The sequence below is a fragment of the Benincasa hispida genome, chromosome 6 (assembly GCF_009727055.1).
Source record: "Benincasa hispida cultivar B227 chromosome 6, ASM972705v1, whole genome shotgun sequence".
NCBI classification, from domain to species: domain Eukaryota; kingdom Viridiplantae; phylum Streptophyta; class Magnoliopsida; order Cucurbitales; family Cucurbitaceae; genus Benincasa; species Benincasa hispida.
In genome coordinates, this window is record NC_052354.1 from 52,128,860 (window position 1) to 52,149,185 (window position 20,326).

The following is a 20,326-nucleotide window of genomic DNA, read 5'->3' on the forward strand; positions in this document are numbered from 1 at the left end:
TCCATTCTCCCCCTGAGCAACAAACCCTGGTGGTTGCTCCATATACATCTCTTCTTGAAGATCATCATGAAGAAATGCATTTTTAATATCAAGCTGATGTAAAGGCCAATGATTGATTGAAGCTAATGAAATAAACAACCTCACAGATGTCATTTTTGCTACAGGAGAAAAAGTATCAGCATAGTCAATGCCACAAGTTTGTGCGTAGCCTTTCGCTACGAGGCGTGTTTTTAACCGAGCAACAGAACCATCAAGATTGACTTTAACTGCAAACACCCATTTGCAACCGATAGCCTTCTTTCCTGCAGGGAGAGAAACTAAATCCCAAGTACAATTATCGTCTAAGGCAGTCATCTCCTCCACCATTGTGGCACACCAACCAAGATGAGACAAAGACTCATGAACAGTTTTCGGGATGGATACAGACTCTAAGGATGCAATGAATGAACATGTGGAAGGTGACAAATGGTTATATGAAATAAAAAAGGAAATAGGATGAGCACAAGTACGTTTACCTTTACGAAGAGCAATAGGAAGATCATCACCCATTTCTGGATCCAATGACGAAGAAGACTCTGGTACAGGGCATGGAATTGAAGGTTGTCGTCGAGTATAGACCTTGACGACGGGAGGAAGAGATGAATCAGGAAGAGTAGAGGTAGCCACAGGAAGAGATGAATCAGAAAGAGGATCGTAAGGAGAAATAACTGTGTAGACAAGGAAATCATCCTCTAATTCCTTATGCTCCCCCTGACTCTTATTCGAAGAGAAAGACGGTGATGAGAAAAATGGGGTATGTTAAAAAAAGGTGATATCAGGAGAGAATAAATATTTATTAAGATTAGGACAATAACATCGATACTCCTTTTGGACACGGGAATAACCAAGGAAAATATATTTTAAGGACTTTGGATCCAGCTTGGTATGCTGAGGCCGAACATCCCGAACAAAGCAGGTACAACCAAATATTTTGGGTTGAATGGGAAACAAATGTTGCTTGGGGCATAAAGTACGGAAAGCTATCTCACCCTTAAGAATGGAAGAGGGTATGCGATTTTTTAAGAAACAAGTTGTGGAAACAGCATCAGCCCAAAAGGATTTTGGAACATGCATCTGAAACATCAAAGCTCTGGCTGTCTCAAGGAGATGACGATTCTTTCGTTCTGCAACTCCAATGATGGAGTATCAACACAAGAAGATTGATGAAGAATGCCATGGGCATCTAAATAAGACTTGAGTGTATGAGAGAAATATTCTTTAGCATTATCACTCCGTAGGATTTTAAGAATACCACTAAACTGAGTTTGAATTTCGGCATGGAAGTTACAAAAATGAGAAAGTAACTCAGAACAACTTTTCATTAAATATAACCACGTAACACAAGAATAGTCATCGACAAATGTAACAAAATACCTAAACCTTCCTTTGAACTCAACAAGACAAGGACCCCAAACATCAGAATGGACTAATTCAAAAGAAGCACTAGCTCGTTTATTGACTCGAGGACACGAACTCAACCGATGAAATTTAGCAAACTGACATGACTCACAATCGAAAGAAGACAAATGTTGAAGTTGTGGACAAAGACTCTTCAACACAGAGATAGACGGATGACCCAAACGACAATGCTCTTCAAAGGGAGACGACACGCTAGAGCATGTGATGGCCGTAGGTGTTTGTGGTTCAAAGATGTAAAGACCTCTAACTTCCCGCCCTTTACCAATAGTCTGTTTCATCGTAAGATCCTGAATAAGCAATAACCAAGAAAAAAGGAGACACAACAATGAAGATCACGAGTGAGTTTACTGACCGAAATCAAATTAAACGAGAAATTTGGTAAATTTAAAACTGATGACAATGAAATTGATTCAGTGAGATGGACAGTTCCAGATCCTAAAACAAGAGTGGAGGTTCCATCAGCTATAGTGACATTAGGTGACGAGGTAGATGTACAAAGGGTAGAGAATAATCCATTTTGACGTGGAGGAAAGAAGGCATTTAGAAATGTTACCTGTCTCAACGATGGTCGTAATGGGAGTAGAAGATGATGCCCTCAATGACTCTTGATACTGCTGAAATTTAGCAAACTCCCCTGCAGAAATCGTAATTGACTTGTCAAGATTATCAGGAGTAGAGGTGACATGTGCAGAGGGTGATAGCATCCTCTGACCCTTATTCAGCAATCTTCTGCATTCACGTTTTGTATGGCCAGGTTTATGGCAATAATAGTAAACAGCACCTCCTGGATTTGATCTCTATGAATAGCAGTTGGATCCATTCAACTTGTGTTCAGTTGCTTTTGACACCATAGGAACAATCTCAGACATTACTGGCTTCTTATCAGTCATTACCTCAAAAAGTAGACACCGGACAGCAAAGAATCAAACCTTAATTTACCGAAGAGATGTCTACACAAGCAATGGGTATATCTATATATCCCAAACAAACACACCACCAAGAAGACCCAACAATACTGAGGAAAACTCACTGAAGACAGACGAAAAACGGCGGCGCACGTGCCTACACGCGCCGGCGCATGGACGGACAATAGGCTAGAACAGGCGGCGCGTGAGCCTCACGCACTGGTCAGATGGCAATCGGACTTTGGGGGTTTTGTAGATCAGCGGCTGGGCTTCTCTTTGGAATGGGCGGTGTCGAAAAAACAGCCCTTTTTTTTCCGGCGGCGACTAACGACGACGAACGAACCGAAGACGGCGACTGTGAGTAAACTCACCTCTCCACAAAATCCTAAATGTATCACAAATAGGTTCTAAATTCTCAAACCCTAAGGTTCACAAAATCCCTAAGTTTATTTAGAGAGCTCTGATACCATGTAAAACTCTTAGGTTTGAGAAAGAATCAGAATGCTTTATTCATTCACCAAAGATATGAATATATACAAGTGTACAAAGCATAGAAAAGGAAAATATCACAAAATATTTACCATAATGGAAAATCCTAATTATAGAATAACAGGATTAATGCAGTCAAAGCTCCTCTTGCTGAATTATGCTTTGAAAGAAATCAGAGAGTTTTTCATGAAAAGTATCTTCAATGGTTCGACCATTTCGAAGTAGCAAGGCTCAATCCTTCCGCTTGATATTCTCTATCCAAACCTTTTGCAAATTTTTCCATTCAAGACATTTGTCTGAACTGGAGCTTTTATTTCTTTACAATAAACTTTGTCTTAGCATCATTTTGTTAGATACTTTTGTGCTGCTCTTGTTTGTATTTTTATTTTCCACTTCTTATTTGCTTTGTTTCATTGTATTTTTTCTTTGTATTTTTTATCATAAAACTCTTTTCATTATATTAATGAAAAGTTCTGATTCCTTCCAAAAAAAAAAACTCAAGAATAATGAACTCAAAAAGAGGCACTTGTTATGACCCGTGTTTGCTTTGTCTGAATAAGTGTCCAGTATTCTTTTTTGCCATCTGGAAACCATGCTTTTACTTTCAATAACACGACTTTATCTTTTTATAACAACAGCCAAAAAGAATGAATTTCATTCACTGGAAATTTTGTTTCTGGATTGCCAATTTTCAGGTCTAAAGGAATATGTTTTAGCAAATCCCGCTCTAAATTTTGAAACCCTGCCCACTGTTGTCCGTTCAAAAATCTCAGATGTCTCCACTACGAACAGTGACTATGATGATGAAGTGCATGATGAATTTTATGATGCAATTGCTGCTGATTCATCATCTTCGGAAGAAGATAGTGATAATGATAAAGAACTTGGCAATAAGGTAGTTCTCTTCTTCATTTGAATTAGATTTAGGTTCATTTCTTAATCCCTAACTAATCATTCGTCAAGATCTTGAAATTTTACATCCAGAAGTTCGCTTGCCCCTTTTATAAGAAACGAGAAATATATTATGTACTGAAGGCCAAAAATACAGCTCAAAAGGCGAGGGGGAAGAGAGAATTTTAAATGCTTATTTACTGACTTTCTATTACAGGAATTAAAAGTGAAGCTGAAAAATGTGTCATGGGCTATAGCAGGCTTTTCTTTGAAGCGGTCATCAGGTTTGTCTTTACATATTACCTTATATTCTAAAAGGTGAAACTCAATATTACGAAAACAAGTTGCTTACAAACTCATTCCATCTACTGCAATTTTTTCCCCACAAGAAACTATAAGCTAGAAACTTTTGATGGTGATTTTTATGAAATGATACAGATTTCATGATTGACTTCTTTTTCCTCTTCCTTTTGTAAAAAATACAGCCCTAAGTATAATGGTATGTGCCTACTCCGTAAGTAAGGACTATATACAGAAAGCAAATGTAGGAGGAGACTAAGGCTTAGTTTGGGTACTGTAACTATTAAAATAATTTCTGTATTAGACTAATGTTTAGTGAATTTCAATTTTAGACATGAAAAGAAAGGATAAGTGGAAAATTTTAGAAGTTTGTTGGTAAGTCAAGGTGTTTGATCTCAAAAGCTTCTGTTTACCCATTTTTACAAATCAATGTAAATGAAAATGTGATTTTATTTAAATTAACATAGCACAAATTTTATCAAACACTAATAATAGTTAAAATTTCTCCCATAATTACTTGTAACGTCTAAAAAATTCGAACAGAGCCTGGCAGTGAAGAAATTAAAGAGGGAAAGAAAATTGAGAGTAGAAACAGGAAAAATAGAAAGGGAAAAATAAAAGAAGGGGAAATATTTTATTTTATTTTAACAAGAAACAATAATTTATTAAAAATGAAAGAGTAAAAGTACAAGCTACCAAAGGCTGCCAGAAGTAGACTTCGGACAAAAAAATAAAACAGCATCAAAGAACTAGAATAAAAATAAGACATGAAACCCTTACAATAAAGCCCCTCACTTATTACAAATATCATTATGTTAGTAACCCTCAAATATCGTTGATGAAAAAAGAGGAAATTGTTATAGGTGCCGACGGGAGGATACTTACAAAAGAAAAGAAAAGGAAATATGTTGGTGGTTGGCCTAAGCCGACTCCAAAACTCTCATGTTGAGTTGAAAATGTTTGTTAGGCCAAATTTAGACTTATGATCTTCATGAGCTCTTCTGTGGGGAGATTGGGTGAGTTTGTCAGCAATTTGCCTCTGGATGGGAACATGGATTAGGGATATAATTTTACCTTCAGCTTTTTCCTCCATGAAATGTTGGTCTATGTCCACATGTTTCATACAACTATGGTTGAATTCATTTCTATACTTGTTTTAGCTTGTTTGTCACACACTTAGACAGCATGTGTGCATGTCTATCTACACAGATATAAGGGTACACATATCCATACATCGTAAACATACTTATGTTTGTGTGTGCCCATGCACGTTTTGGCATGCGTACATACATGTTCAGACAAAGGCACTGCTATTTTGAATTGATCAAGGACAATAGTAAAGAGTGGTAGTTTAGCATATCAATAGAGATAATGATTTTTGGAACTCTAAACTGCTCAAGTGTGCTGCAAATGAAGCTTGCCTCCCATTACATTTCTCCCAATAGATGTGCTTTGTGTAAAAGGAATTGGGAGGATCTCCAACACCTTCTTTTCGATTGCGTTTATGCTCAAAACTATTGGGTATCACTCTTCAAGTACTTCAACTTAAGCTGGCCTTTTGGGGTAGCATTCAGAGATAACGTCCAGCAGCTAATAGTAGGTCTAAACCTTAAGAAATCTCATCAAATTTTGTGGGTCAATGTTGTTAAGGCATGTTATCTGAGTTGTGGTTTGAATGGAACCAAAGAATCTTCCAAGACAAGAAAATTCCATAGCTTACAAGGTTCGAAGCAGCCAAGCTTAAAGCCTCACTATGGAGCTCTCTCACAAGCACCTTCGCAGATTACTCTAGTCAGGAAATCAGCTTGAATTGGCATGCCTTTCTCTCTCCGGCATTTTGAAGCCTCCCTTCCAAAGGGTTTTAGCTACCATTGTTTTATTTTGTTCTTAGGTTGTCTTGTTTTTTATTTTGTCCCCCACTGGCAGATTGTCTCTCTTTGTAATATTATGAAACCTTGTATTTTCATTTGCTGCTAGTATTCGGAAGTGACAAGGGTGCTAAGGGAGTGTCAACCTAGTTGAGATGTCCTGGTGCACCTGTTGGTCCTATTTGTATCCTTGTATTTTAAGCATTAGTCTCATTTCATTTTCTTAATGAATAAAGAGACTTGTTTCCATTTCAAAAAAATATATATAGAGAGAGAGATTAGGTCATGGTTATTTGTTCAAAACCTATTTTACATGTATTTTCCATTTAATTGAAAAAATACTTGGTAATAAATGATTGATCATCATGGTTGCAGCTGTTGATGCTAATAAGGAATTAGATCCTAGTGTTGCTCCTATCATCTTGGAGACAAGCGAGTTTCATGGTTCTTTGCAGAAAGGAAGGGATGACAAGGATACAAACTGTTGGACTTCTCCTAGTGGAGCGGGATTCATGATAAGGGGGAAAAATTACCTCAAGGACAACTCTAAGGTGGGTTTCTTTCTCATGTGAATTTAGAAAGATATAAGTTCAGTTCAAAGAATCACTAGTTACTAGTTACATTTGTGCACACACATCTACTACTTTGGATTTTGATGTTTCCATATTTGCTACTTTTGCAACTTTGATATAGTGTAAAGACCTTCGTGATCATCTAAGTTGCTGTGGGTTTAAATTCCTTATCATTTTGATTGTGGTTGTATGTGAATCTTAACAATTGTATATTATATGATAATAAATATTTTTAATATTATTCTAGGAGAATTTTCCATCTAGGTATTATGTTTTTAATGTTTATGTTTGATTTTTAAGATTTTGCATTTAAATTGACGCCACTTTTTGATTATTTCTTTCATGTTCTATTTAGGCTCGAATTAGGAAAGTGCTGGTTTATTATCTTGTATCACTTTGTTTGTACATGATTCATGGAATGCTTCCTTAATTTTCTAGTTCTTAAAGATGTAAGACAAGCCAAAGAAAGAAAATTTGATGGGGTGACCTCAATAGGATTATAGATGAAGAGAGCTTTTTTATTAGCTCGTAATGATGACCTTCATGCATCTAGAAGGTCAGATGCCAATAACCCCAGGGTCTTCCTCATAGAGCTCGAATTCTAAAGAAGAGAGAGAATAAAGAAAAAGGAGCCTGATGACCTTGAAAAGATTGATCCGTCTCGGCCTAGCACTTAGGAAAGCCCAAGGCCTGTGAGCTTTTACATGGTTATAAAAATTAGTCAGTTTTCCAAAACGATTGAAAGAAGTGAAAGTTGGGTGTATCCGAAAGGTTTCTACTCACATTGGCCTTTTTTCTTCCTCTGCCTTTTTTTTTTCTTTTTTAAAAGTTTTATTTAAGCTTATTTAAAAAAAAAAAAAAAAAAAAAAAAAAAAAAAAACAAAGTGAGAAGGAGATAGGTAAAGCATGAAGTCCTATGAAGCACAAATACGGTCTTTAAGACTAAATGAAATTACAAAAGAAGGGGGAGTCCTAAGGAGAGACTACAAAAGACGTTTCTAATTTTAAAGGCTAAATAGCCAAAATGAATTTAGCTCAACTGGCATAGTGTTTGTGCTATCAACCTCGAAGTCAAAGGTTCAATTCTCCCACCCCACATATTGTCAAAGAATTTGAAAAACAGCAATTCAGCCTATAGACTAAATGAGAAAATTCTTCAAGAATCTAACCGAAGATCTGGAATGCATGAGATAGATTCTTTATGTCTAGATAATTAATACGGAAAAAGAGATTAGAAAGGGAATAACCTATAAATTATCCAAAATCAACCTAATTCATCCTACATCAATTCTATCTCTCCCAAAAAAAAGACTTGTCTCGAGTCTTAAAAAGGAAAAGAAAATGAAAGAATTCTCCAAGAATTTAACTCAAGATCTTTATTAGAATGCAAATTGTACGATCCATGAGGGAATTTCTCTATTTTTATAGAATTAATACACAAAAGGAGAATAAAAAGAGATTAACCTAGCAATTACCCAAAATTAACCTAATCCTCCCTACAACAGAAAGCCAAACAAAATGACTTGAAGGACGAAGGACTAGGATGTTGAAGACATTAGCACAAAAAGGGAAGAGACAAACTCTCGAAGAAATAAACTTTTATTGAGAAAATATAAAGATGGACACTTTGGAGAGAAGACTCTCTCACTCTCTCAAAACTCAATCACTATTTACTCACCTTTTCTTACTTTTCTTCTTACCTTATGGAGAGTACACAGTCCCTATTTGTCTTTCTTCTTTACCAACTGGACTTCTTTCATGTAACTCACCAATTTTACTAATCTTAATAAGTACAATAAAAACATGCTGACTATATCAAAAGAAAATAATGTCAGAGATGATTGTCCTTAGCTCATGCCTTATGATATGCTATAGACATAGACCATATGATATGATCTCTTTCAGGTAATGGGAGGAGATCCTCTTCTCAAGCTCATAGCAGTAGATTGGTTCAAAGTCGATAAAAGCTTTGATGGCATTGCATTGCATCCCCGGAATTTAGTTCAGGTATTTTCACTTGCATTTTTTGCATACATGAATGGTAGAAACTCCTAACAAAGTCTATAGTGTACTGTACTCCTAATCACCATATTTTTCCGTTACCAAAAGCTGCATGTTGCCCTTGATGCCCATCAGTTTTCTAGTTGAATTTACATGATGTAATTGAAGGAAGATAGGAGCTCTGACTGATTGTCTTGTTAAGTATTTTCTGCTTAGCAATTGTCTGTTTCTATAACATCATTTTTGAAAGGGTCAATTAGAGAATCATGTAATTTTTGTTGCGCTTGGGAAAAGGTTCATTATCTTAAACACACCATAAAGCTAGATGACTGCATTTTTGTTACTGTGCTATTAAATCACAACTAAAACCAAAGGTTTGAGCTGATGAATTACGTTAAATTTAGTTATATTAATACTTTAACGCTTCTCACTTTGGGCTTAGGAGAAAGACCATCTACCAATAAGAAAAAAGTAAAAGTAAAAATTAACCTAAATATAGACGGATGAAAATAGAAAACGAGAAACGAACACATAGTTTACGTGGAAAACCCTAGAATAGGGAGAAAAAACTACGATTGAGACTTATTTTTATTATTGGTTTGATACACAAAGTACAAGAGAACGGGCCAAATAAATAGACAATGAGAAGTCCTAGGATACAAGAAATTATGAAACAACCCCTAGGTTAATATGCTATTTTTTACACTCTCCCTCAAGTTGGGGCGTAAATATCAATAAGGCCCAACTTGCTGACACAATAATCAAAGCTTCGTCCGAGCATCCCCTTTGTGAGCACATCTGCAACTTGCTGACTTGAAGGAACATAGGGAATGCATATACTTCCATTGTCCAGTCTTTCCTTGATGAAATGTCTGTCAATCTCAACATGTTTGGTTCTGTCATGCTGAACTGGATTATTTGCAATACTTATTGCTGCCTTATTGTTACAAAACAGTTTCATCGGAAGCTCGCTATCTTGATGAAGATCTGACAAAACTTTCGTCAACCAGATTTTTTCATATATCCCTAAACTCATGGTCCGATATTCAGCCTCAACACTACTTCTGGCCACAATTCCCTATTTTTTGCTTCTCCACGTCACTAGATTACCCCAAACAAACGTGCAATACCCAGATGTTGACTTTCTATCAACAACAGACCCTGCCCAATCAGAATTAGTGTAAGCTTCAATGCATCGTTTATCGGACTTCTTGAATATCAAGCCCTTACCAAGGGTTCCTTTTAAATATCGTAGAATGTGCTCAACTGCGGTCATATGTTCCTCATAAGGAGCCAGCATAAACTGACTGACAATGCTAACTACATAGGATATGTCAGGTCTCGTGTGAGATAAGTAGATCAATTTCCCAACCAATCGCTAATACCTCTCTTTGTTGACAGGGACACTATTACCTGTATTACTAAGTTTTGAATTATACTCAACTGGGGTATCAACAGGTTTACAACCGGTCATTCCTGTTTCCTTGAGTAAGTCAACAGTGTACTTCCGTTGGGACACTGAAATCCCTTCCTTTGATCGAGCTACTTCCATTCCAAGGAAATATCTCAACTTCCCAAGGTCTTTAATCTCGAATTCTTTGGCCATCTTTGCTTTAAGTCTCATAATTTCATCATCATCATCACCAGAAAGCACAATATCATCGACATACACAATGAGAACTGCAATCTTCCTTGAAGTTGACTTCTTTGTAAATAGTGTGTGATCTGAGTGCCCTTGGGTATATTCTTGTCCTTTGACAAAGGTGGTAAATCTGTCAAACCAAGCCCTCAAAGACTGTTTCAACCCATATAGCGACTTTCTCAGTCGGCACACCTGGTGTTTGAATTAACTCTCAAAACTGAGGAAGACTCATGTAGACTTCCTCTTCAAGTTCCCCATTAAGAAACGCATTCTTTACATCCAGTTGATGAAGAAGCCAATCCTTGTTTATTGCAACTAACAGTAATACCCGGATAGTATTCAACTTAGCACGGGGGAGAATATCTCGGAGTGGTCCACACCAAAGGTTTGAGTAAAGCCTTTGGCAACCAACTTAGCCTTGTATCGGTCAATCGTTCCATCAGACTTATACTTTATAGTAAAGACCCATTTGCACCCAATTGTCTTGTGCCCTTCAGGTAGAATCACTTGATCCCACGTTCCATTTTTCTCAAGTGCCCTCATTTCTTCCATGACTGCAGCCTTCCATTCAGGAGTTTCCATTGCAGCTTGTATGCTACTCAGTACCATCCCTGTATCTAGACTGGTGGTAAAGGCCTTAAACTCGGGTGATAGGTTACTATATGTCATGTAATTGTGCATAGGGTATTTCGTACATGATCGAGTGCCTTTTCTCAGGGCTATAAGGGAGATCGAGAGATGCATCACGATCTTCCATCCTGTCAAGTTTCCCACTGTGATTGATCGTCTGCTCAATAGGGGTTTCACCTTTAGAGGTCCCCTCCATATCATCACCATCTCTAGTGTCATACTCATTTTCCGGAATTGTTTCCTGATCATTATTCTCAGTTGTCTCTCCATCTGCCATGGTGGTGCTGTCAGCACCTTCTTTGCCTTTTTTCTCTCTGCAACCGTTAGTCTTAGCACAAGTATCAATATCATTAGTTTCAGGAAAACTTGTACCTGATGTTGGTTCTGATTCATGGACCGAAGCTGGAGATGCAACAGGTGGCGCTGTTTCCTTCTGATTCATGGTAGGCAGGATAGGGCTGACATGTTCGGGAATAAGGGATGTCTCTAAGGGAATTGCATATGTGTACCAGTTAGTCTCTTCACTAAAGTTCTCCCCCTGAAGATGGCTAACGGGAAAGAACGGTTGATTCTCAAGAAAGGTGATATCCATGGAAACAAAATATTTGTAAGATGACGGGTGATAACACTTATACCCATGCTGGTGGAGAGGATACCCAACAAAGACATATTTTTTAGCACGAGGGGTGAATTTCGTGGGGTTTGGACCATGGGAATAAATAAAGGCAACACAACCAAATACCCGAAGTGGAACATCTGAGATTAAACGAGTGGTTGGATATGACTCTTTAAAACAATCCAACGGATTTTGAAAGTTGAGGACTCGAGAAGGCATCCGATTGATTAAGTGGACGGCAGTGAGAATAGCATCCCCCCATAGGTAAGATGGAAGAGATGTGGACAACATTAAGGAACGGACGACTTCCACCAATTGACGATTTTTCCTCTCGGCTACTCCATTCTGTTGAGGAGTGTAAGCACACGAGCTTTGGTGGATAATCCCTTTAGATGTGAGGAAGTCCCGAAAAGAGGCGTTAAAGAACTCCCGCCTATTGTCACTGCTCAGAAACCCAATTTTCGCATTAAATTGGGTTTCCAAAGTAGTATAGAATTGTTGGAATACTGACAACACCTCGGACTTATCAGTGAGAAGAAAGACCCAAGTAAGCTGAGTGTGGTCGTCTATAAAGGTGACAAACCAGCGTTTCTCTATGGAGGTGATGGTTGGTGAGGGACCCCAGACATCACTATGAACTAAGGTGAAGGGTCTGGACGGTTTGTAGGGCTGAGAGTGAAAGGAGACACGACTCTGTTTGGCACGAATACAAATATCACAGTTTAAAGAAGATATATTAATATTGCGAATAAATGTGGAAACAAATATTTCATGTATTGAAAATTTAGATGTCCTAAGCAAAAATGCCACAACATAAAGTCATTATCAGAATTAGAAAAATTTAAAGAAACGAGACTAGTCCTATAAATATTTCTAGAAGAAGTATCATCAGTCAGGAAGTAGAGCCCCTATCGTGTCGGGCAGTGTCAATCGTCGTCCCCAAGCTCAGATCCTGAAATAAAACAGAGTCGGGTGAAAAAACTGCCTGACAACTCAGATCTCTTGTAATTTTACTGATAGATAATAAATTATATGATATCTTAGGAACATGTAACACATCATGTAGTATCAAACCCTCAAACGGAGACAGATGTCCCTTCTCTGCTACAGGGGCAAACGACTCATCTGAAATTCTAATTCGTTCATTACCAGCACTCGAACAATATGAAAGAAATTGATCAAATGAGCCAGTAAGATTATCTGTAGCCCCTGAGTCAACAATCCAGGGCTTTTTACCCTTAATGCTAATAAAGCCAAAAGACTTAATTGTATCTGACTGTGCAATGGCAATGACCCCAACTGCACGTAGATTGGTCTTATTGTCTGCTGGAGGTTGATTATGAGAATTCTCATTCGTCGAGTCACTCACTAGGGCACATCCAGGGTTTGATTTGTCATGTGATTGGCAATGTCTACCGTTCGGAGGTCGTCCATGTAGCTTCCAACACTGGTCTTTTGTATGCCACGGCTTTTTGCAGTGCTCACAGACAGGAGTGGGTTTCTTATCGCCATCGAAGCCAGACGATTTTGTAGCAAAGGCTGCAGCCTCAGTGGAAGTGCTACCTGGGTTGTTCATAGCACTCGATCCGTCCTCTTCCAGCCGTATTTCTAAGCTTACTTCCATGAGAGAGGGTATAGGCCGTTGGCCCAATATTCGACTTCGAACAACATCGTATTTAGAGTTCAATCCAGCTAAGAAGTCATAGACCCGATCAGCTTCCTCAATCTTCAAATACTGAGCCCTGTCTTGTGCACAATTCCAAACTATTTCTCGACAAAGATCCATCTCTTGCCATAGCAGGGATAGTTTATTAAAGTAGGAAGTTACATCCATGATCCCTTGTTTGCATTCGTGGACCTGGTTGTGTAAAGTGTATAGTCGAGACGCATTCTGCCTTTTCGAGTAGAGCTTCTACACAGCATTCCAAATATCCTTGGCGGTTGCAGCATACAGTAATGGTCTGCCAATTTGGGTTTCCATACTGTTAACAAGAACTGACCGTAGCAAGGAGTCTTCCCCTTTTCAGATACGCTCCTAAGGATCACCCAGTTCAGGTTTTGGTATCTCCCCCCTTAAGTACCCGAACTTATGTCTCCCTTCTAATGCCATTCTGATTGATTGAGACCATGAAAAATAATTCTGGCCATTCAACTTTTCTCCAATGATGAATCCTGTAGAATTGCCCATCGAGCCAGACAAATAATTCGTATTGGGTAAAACAGAGAAAGAGTCTATCGGATTCTCAGAGTAGAATTTTGTTTGTGGGTTCGCGCCACGAACTATTCCAAAGTTTGCTACTTGTTATTGGAAATAGGGGAAACGATGCCGAATCTCGCCAGGGCATTGGGAGCTCGGCACGGCTGGACCTTTCTGTTCATCGAGAATCAGCCTTATTACAGGATGGAAGAAGTCACCCGAGGGAGCCCAACCCCGAATCTCAACCGGCATGGAAGGAACCGAAGGGACAGAGGGAACTGAATCGGCTCGGCTAAACAGAGATCCCACGAACGACGGGTTACTGGGCTCGGCCCGACTGGAGATCCTGACCGGATGTTGCAACTGAAAGGAGTGTCCATCGGCTAGGGTTTGTGCCAGAACCATCTAAAAACGTCCATTGACAAGGGTTTGCGCAGGTGGGAGCTGCGATCGAAAGTGTCCAGCCACGATCTCTGGGTACGACTCATCGGCTGGACTCGACGTGGTCTACTGAGGAGTGGCTCCGGTCGGCTGGGCTTCAAGTATTGAACGGCTCTAACCACTGATCAGCGCTCCGATCTGGGATAGACGACTCGGTTGGCCTTCGGACGGCTGTCTGACATGAACGGTGGCTGGAATAAGATGAGGCAGCGCGACTTGGAGGTAACGCTCGACGGCTGCCTGGACAGTTGCTGTGATATAGACGTTTGCGGCTCCATTGATCCCCATGGTGACTGCTGAAGAAGACTGTGGTTGATTCTCGTCGATGACGCCTAGGGTTTCGTCCCCTTGCTCTGATACCATGATGAAAATAGAAAACGAGAAACGAACACACAGTTTACGTGGAAAACCTTAGAATAGGAAGAAAAAACCATGATTGAGACTTATTTTTATTATTGGTTTGATACATAAAGTACAAGAGAACAGGCCAAATAAATTGACAATGGGAAGCCCTAGGGTACAAGAAATTACGAAAGAACCCCTAGGCTAATATGCTATTTTCGACATAGACAATTAATACTATTGAAAGATAAGGAAAAGAAGAAGACAAAGTTCACGTGGAAAACCCTAGGTCAGAGAGAAAAAACCACGATAGAGAATTTTATTAATTTTGTCACACTTACACAGCACCCCAGACCCAGATATGATAGACCCAAGTCTAAAACTGTAGAGTAGTAGACACATTGTAAAAAGACAGAAACGTCCTTAAGGCAAATACACCATATTTCAACACTCCCCCTCAAGTTGGGGCGTAGATATCAATAAGACCCAACTTGCTAACACAAGTATCAAAGCTCTGTCTTGGTAACCCTTTGGTGAGAACATTAGCAATGTGTTGGCTTGAAGGAATGTAAGGAATACAAATACTGCCACCGTCCAGTTTTTCTTTGATAAAGTGCCTATCAATCTCCACATGTTTGGTTCTATCATGTTGCACAGGATTGTTGGCAATACTAATAGCAACATTATAATCACACTAAAGTTTCATGGGACCATGACTGTCCTAATGAAGATCGGACAGAATCTTTTTCAACCATATTTCTTCACATATTTTCAGACTCATAGCTTTGTATTCTGCTTCAGTGCTACTCCTAGCAACAACACCTTGTTTCTTACTTCGCCAGGTAACCAGATTTCCCCACACAAAGGTACAGTACCCTGAAGTATATTTTTTATCTGTTACAGAACCTGCCCAATCCGAGTCATTCTAGGCCTCAATGCACCTTTTGTCATGTTTCCTGAACATTGAGCCTTTTCCAGGGGTAGACTTCAAATACCTCAGAATCTGAGTAACAACTTCCATGTGTCTCTTATAAGGAGCCTGCATGAACTAACTAACCATACTAACAACATATGATATATCGGGTCTGGTGTGAGACAGGTAAATCAGTTTTCCCACGAGACATCGATACGTCTCTTTATTTACAGGAACACCTTCAGCAGGATCACCCAACTTGCTATTAACTTCCACAGGCGTATCAGCAAGTTTACACCCAGTCATTTCTGTTTCTTTCAACAAGTCCAGAGTATACTTCCGTTGAAAGACGGATATTCCTTCTTTTGATCTCGCTACCTCCATCCCAAGAAAATATCTCAGATTGCTAAGATCTTTGATCTCAAATTCATCTGCCATCCTTCCGTTTTAATTTCACAATCTCAGCTTTATCGTCACCTGACAAAACAATATCATCAATCTAGACAATCAGAACAACTACCTTCCCTGATGTCGATCTCTTAGTAAACAAGGTATGATCAGAATGCCCTTGAACAAACCCTTGGGACTTAACAAATGTAGTGAATCTATCGAACCAAGCTCTTGGAGATTGCTTTAAGCCATATAGGGATTTCTTCAGTCTATAGACTCGACTACCAAAACGTGCTTCAAAACCTGAAGGAAGGCTCATGTAGACCTCTTCTTCTAACTCACTATTTAGGAACGCATTCTTTACATCCAGTTGATGTAAGGGTCAGTCTCTGTTAACAGCAACTAAAAGAAGAAGTCGAATTGTGTTTAGCTTCACCACTGGAGAGAAGGTTCCCGAGTAATCAACCCCATATGTCTGAGTAAACCCTTTCGCAACCAGTCTGGCCTTGTACCTATCAAGAGTCCCATCAGACTTATACTTAACAATGAACACTTACTTGCACCCGACGGTTTTATGACCTTTAGGAAGTGCAACCAAATCCCAAGTTTTATTTGTTTCAAGTACTCTCATCTCTTCCATAACTATAGCTCTCCACTCGGGAATTTTCATGGCCTTATGCACACTAGTAGGTATCATTACAGTATCTAGGTTGGTAGTGAAAGCCTTAAACCTCAAAGATAAGTTACTATAAGACAAGAAACTCTGCATAGAATGCTTGGTACACGATCTAATTCCTTTTTGTAGGGCGATTGGCAAATCAAGGGTAGCATCATAATCACCAGTTTTTTCTAACTACTCATTAGCATAAGATTGGTGACGAGGCCCACGCTCGTCCTTCTGTTGCAAGCTTTCAGTCTCCTGAGTACCTTCTGGTAACTCATTACTATCCACGGCCTCGACCTCATCTGAATTCTTCTCATTAACCACATCACCCCCAACACACTCATTTTTATTTTCAGACACATCATCAGAAACAGAGGTACCTTGAGCTGGTGTCGGTTCCGACTCTTGGACAATTTTCGGTGGAGCAACATGGAGAACTATTTCCTTTCTAAGATTCTTCCCGTAGTAGGTTATCCAAGGCACCTGTTTCATAGGAAGGACAGGGTCATTTGTATCTAGGATAGGCTCAGGGAAAAGGTCTATAGGAAAAGAATATGTGGATGTGTTAGCCTCTTCACTAATGGTCTCCCCCTAAAGAGGACTAATAGGGAAAAAAGGTTTATCCTCGAGAAATGTGACGTCCATAGTGACAAAGTACTTCTTGGAGGACAAATGAAATACTTATAGCCCCATTGATGAAGAGGATAGCCAACAAACACAAACTTTTGATCACGAGGAGCAAACTTAGTTTGGTGAGGACCGTGGTTATGAACAAAAGCAATACACCCTAACACCCAAAGGGGAACATTTGAAAAAGAAATGTGGATAAAACACTCAAGGGGTATTTGGAATTTAAGAACACGAGAGGACATTCAATTGATGAGGTGAGTTGCAGTGAGTACAACATCCCCCCACAGATACGAGGGTAAAGATTTAGGAATCATGAGAGATCGAGCAACCTCAATAAGATGGTGATTTTTCCATTCAGCCACCTCATTTTTTTTGGGAGTATAAGCACACGAATTTTGATGGACGATACCTTTCGACGTCAAAAACTCACGAAGGGTATGATTAACAAATTCCCGTCCATGTCACTCTAAAGAAAGACAATTTTAGCATTAAACTGGGTTTCGACGGTAGTGTAAAATTGTTGAAAAACATACGTCACTTCAGATTTATCAGTAAGAAGAAACACCCATGTAAGATAGGTGTGATCATCAATAAAAGTGACAAACCAACGCTTGTCAGACACAATCGTGACGTTGGAAGGACCCCATACATCACTATGTATCAAATGGAAAGGTTGGGAAGGTTTATAAGGCTTAAAAGCAAAGGTAACCTGGGCTGTTTTGCACGTATACAGACATCACAAGACAAAGAAGAAACATCCACATTATAAAATAAATGGGGAAACAAGTACTTCATATATTGAAAGCTTGGATGTCCAAGTCAAAAGTGCCATAACAAATAATGTTTTTTCAGAAACAATAAACGACGATAACAAACTAGTCCTAGACAAATTCCTAAAGTTCATCAGAAAGGAAATAGAGGCCCCTATCGTGTCGGGCAGTACCAATCGTCGTCCCCAAGCTCAAGTCTTAAAAAAAACATCTGGTGAGAAAATAAATCTGCAGTTTAAATCTTTGATTATTTTACTTATAGATAGCAGATTGTAAGAAATCTTCGGCACGTGCAACACATTCTGGAAAACCAATCCCCAAAATGGAGACAAATGACCTTTCCCCGCAACGGGAGCAAAGGACTCATCTGCAATTCGAATTCTCTCATTTCCAACACTCGGAGAACAGGAGAAGAATTGATCAGATGATCCAGTTAAATGATCGGTCACTCCTGAGTCTAGTATCCATGATTCATTTCCCTCAATAAAGAAGTTAAAGGATTGAGGAGTACCTGATTGGACGATAGTACCGATCCCAACAGTACCTGAGTCAGTTGGATTGATCACCTGAGATTGTGACGTAGCATCAACAGATTCACTCACGAGAGCTCGACCAAACTTTGACTTGTCATTCGAAGGGCGACGTTTGCCATTTTGAGGTCCACCATGTAGTTTCCAACATGGATCCTTCGTTTACCACGGCTTTTTGCAGTGCTCACATATTGGAGGGGATTTACCATTCTGCTTGTCATTATCAGACCCAGAGGACTTGACCCCAAAAGCAGTAGAGTCTACAGTAGTAACCACGAAACTGTTCATAGCACTTGTCCTATCCTCCTCTAATTGAACCTTAGAGCAAACCTCCATAAGAGACTGTATCGGCCTTTGCCCCAGTATTTGTCTCCGGACAGTGTCAAATTTTGAGTTCAAGCTAGCCAAAAAGTCGTAAACACGGTCAGTTTCCTCAATCTTCAAATACTGGACCCCCCCACCCCCCACCCCCTTGAGCAATTCCAGACAATCACGACACAAGTCCATCTCCTGCCGCAGTAGAGACAATTTATTGAAGTAGGATGTTATGTCCATGGTCCCTTGCTTGCATTTTTTCCGCAACGTATATAGACGTGAAGCGTTCTGCCTTTTCAAATACAGTTTCTGGATTGACTCCCAAATATCCCAAGCAGTAGCAGAATAGAGCAGGGGCTTTCCGATTTAAGGTTCCATGCTCTTAATCAGTATTGAACAGAGAAGAGAGTCCTCTCCCTTCCAGGCACATCCCTGAGGATCCCCAGGGTTTAGTCTCGGTATCTCACCAGTCAGATATCCGAACTCATGTCACCCCTCAAAGACCATTTTAACCGATTGAGACCAGGAGAAATAATTCTGGCCATTCGTTTCTCTCCTATGATTATTCCTGTAGAATTTCCCACAGATGCAGATAAAATATTTGCAACAGGTAAATTAGGGAAAACTGTTACCGGATTTTCCACATATAACGACAGACTAAAAGGTAAGTCTGGATTAGGGTTCATCTGAAGATTGGACGTGGTCCCAAAGATCACCCCAAGCACTACAATCTGTTGTTAGAAACTAGCAATTTGTTGTTGAATTCCAATCGATGAAAAACCCAGTGGTCCAGAACTTCCGTGACTGATTGACCCGCTTGGAACAGAGGTTGTAGGGTGCTGCCTGATCGGAACAGAAGAGGAATATTGACCAGTAGGCTCGACGGCACGGATTTGAGGCTGGAAAGGAGGTTGCAGGTGCTGCGGCTGGTGTTTTAGACGAGTCGCGACCTGGAGACCGTTGGGGAAGATAGACACCGTGCTAAAACTCGTCAAAGGAAGAATCGGAGCCGCGCTAGAAAATGGATCGGACGCACTGGGGTGACGCCCGAATGGATCGGCATTGTAGCTGGGAGTGATCGACGGCATGCTGGAGATCTGGATCGGCTGGTACGCGATCGGCGGCACACTGGAGGTCTGGAACAGCTGATGTGCGATTGATGTGCGATCGACGGCTGAACCGACTGGGCTCTACCGGTCTGATCTCCGAACGAAAGGCTAGATCTGGTGCGGTGCGGTTGGGCTGATCCCAATCAGTTGCTGTGACTGTATTGGGTTGAGAATCGATCGGAGATACCGATTGATGGTGGCCTGAATCACAACGGTCGTTGTTGCTTCTGGCGTTGTTCCATCCCCTGCTAAAGTTGATTGAATTTCTTCAATCTGACCTAGGGTTTCATCACCTTGCTCTAATACCATATTGAAAGATAAGGAAAAGAAGTTTAGGACAAGGTCTACATGGAAAACCCTAGGTTAGGGAGAAAAAAACCACGATAGAGAATTTTATTAATTTTGTCACACTTACACAGCACCCCAGACTCAGATATAAATAGCCCAAGTCTAAAACCCTAGAGCAGTAGACACATTGTAAAAAGACATAAATGCCCTCAGGGCAAATACACCATATTTCAACAAATACACAGCTAATATTTACAATTTGAAAATAAATTCAACACTCTCCCCAAAACTTGTTTAAAGATGTCTTTCATAGCTTGTCAATTAGTTTGTCAAATTTTGAAAAGACCTTTAGTTGAAATACTAAC

At 39.7% G+C, this 20,326-nt stretch overlaps 1 protein-coding gene across 2 annotated transcripts in view; it reads left to right on the forward strand.

Annotated features, from left to right (window-relative positions):
* Positions 1 to 20,326, forward strand: part of LOC120079887 (protein ENHANCED DISEASE RESISTANCE 2) — a 73,282-nt gene that overhangs the window by 43,971 nt on the left and 8,985 nt on the right. For both annotated transcript variants that reach the window (XM_039034334.1, XM_039034332.1), the window contains exons 14-17: positions 3,548 to 3,747; positions 3,961 to 4,027; positions 6,287 to 6,462; positions 8,389 to 8,490. In XM_039034334.1, coding sequence (XP_038890262.1) covers positions 3,548 to 3,747; positions 3,961 to 4,027; positions 6,287 to 6,462; positions 8,389 to 8,490 — 545 coding nt within the window. The remainder of the gene's footprint in view (positions 1 to 3,547; positions 3,748 to 3,960; positions 4,028 to 6,286; positions 6,463 to 8,388; positions 8,491 to 20,326) is intronic.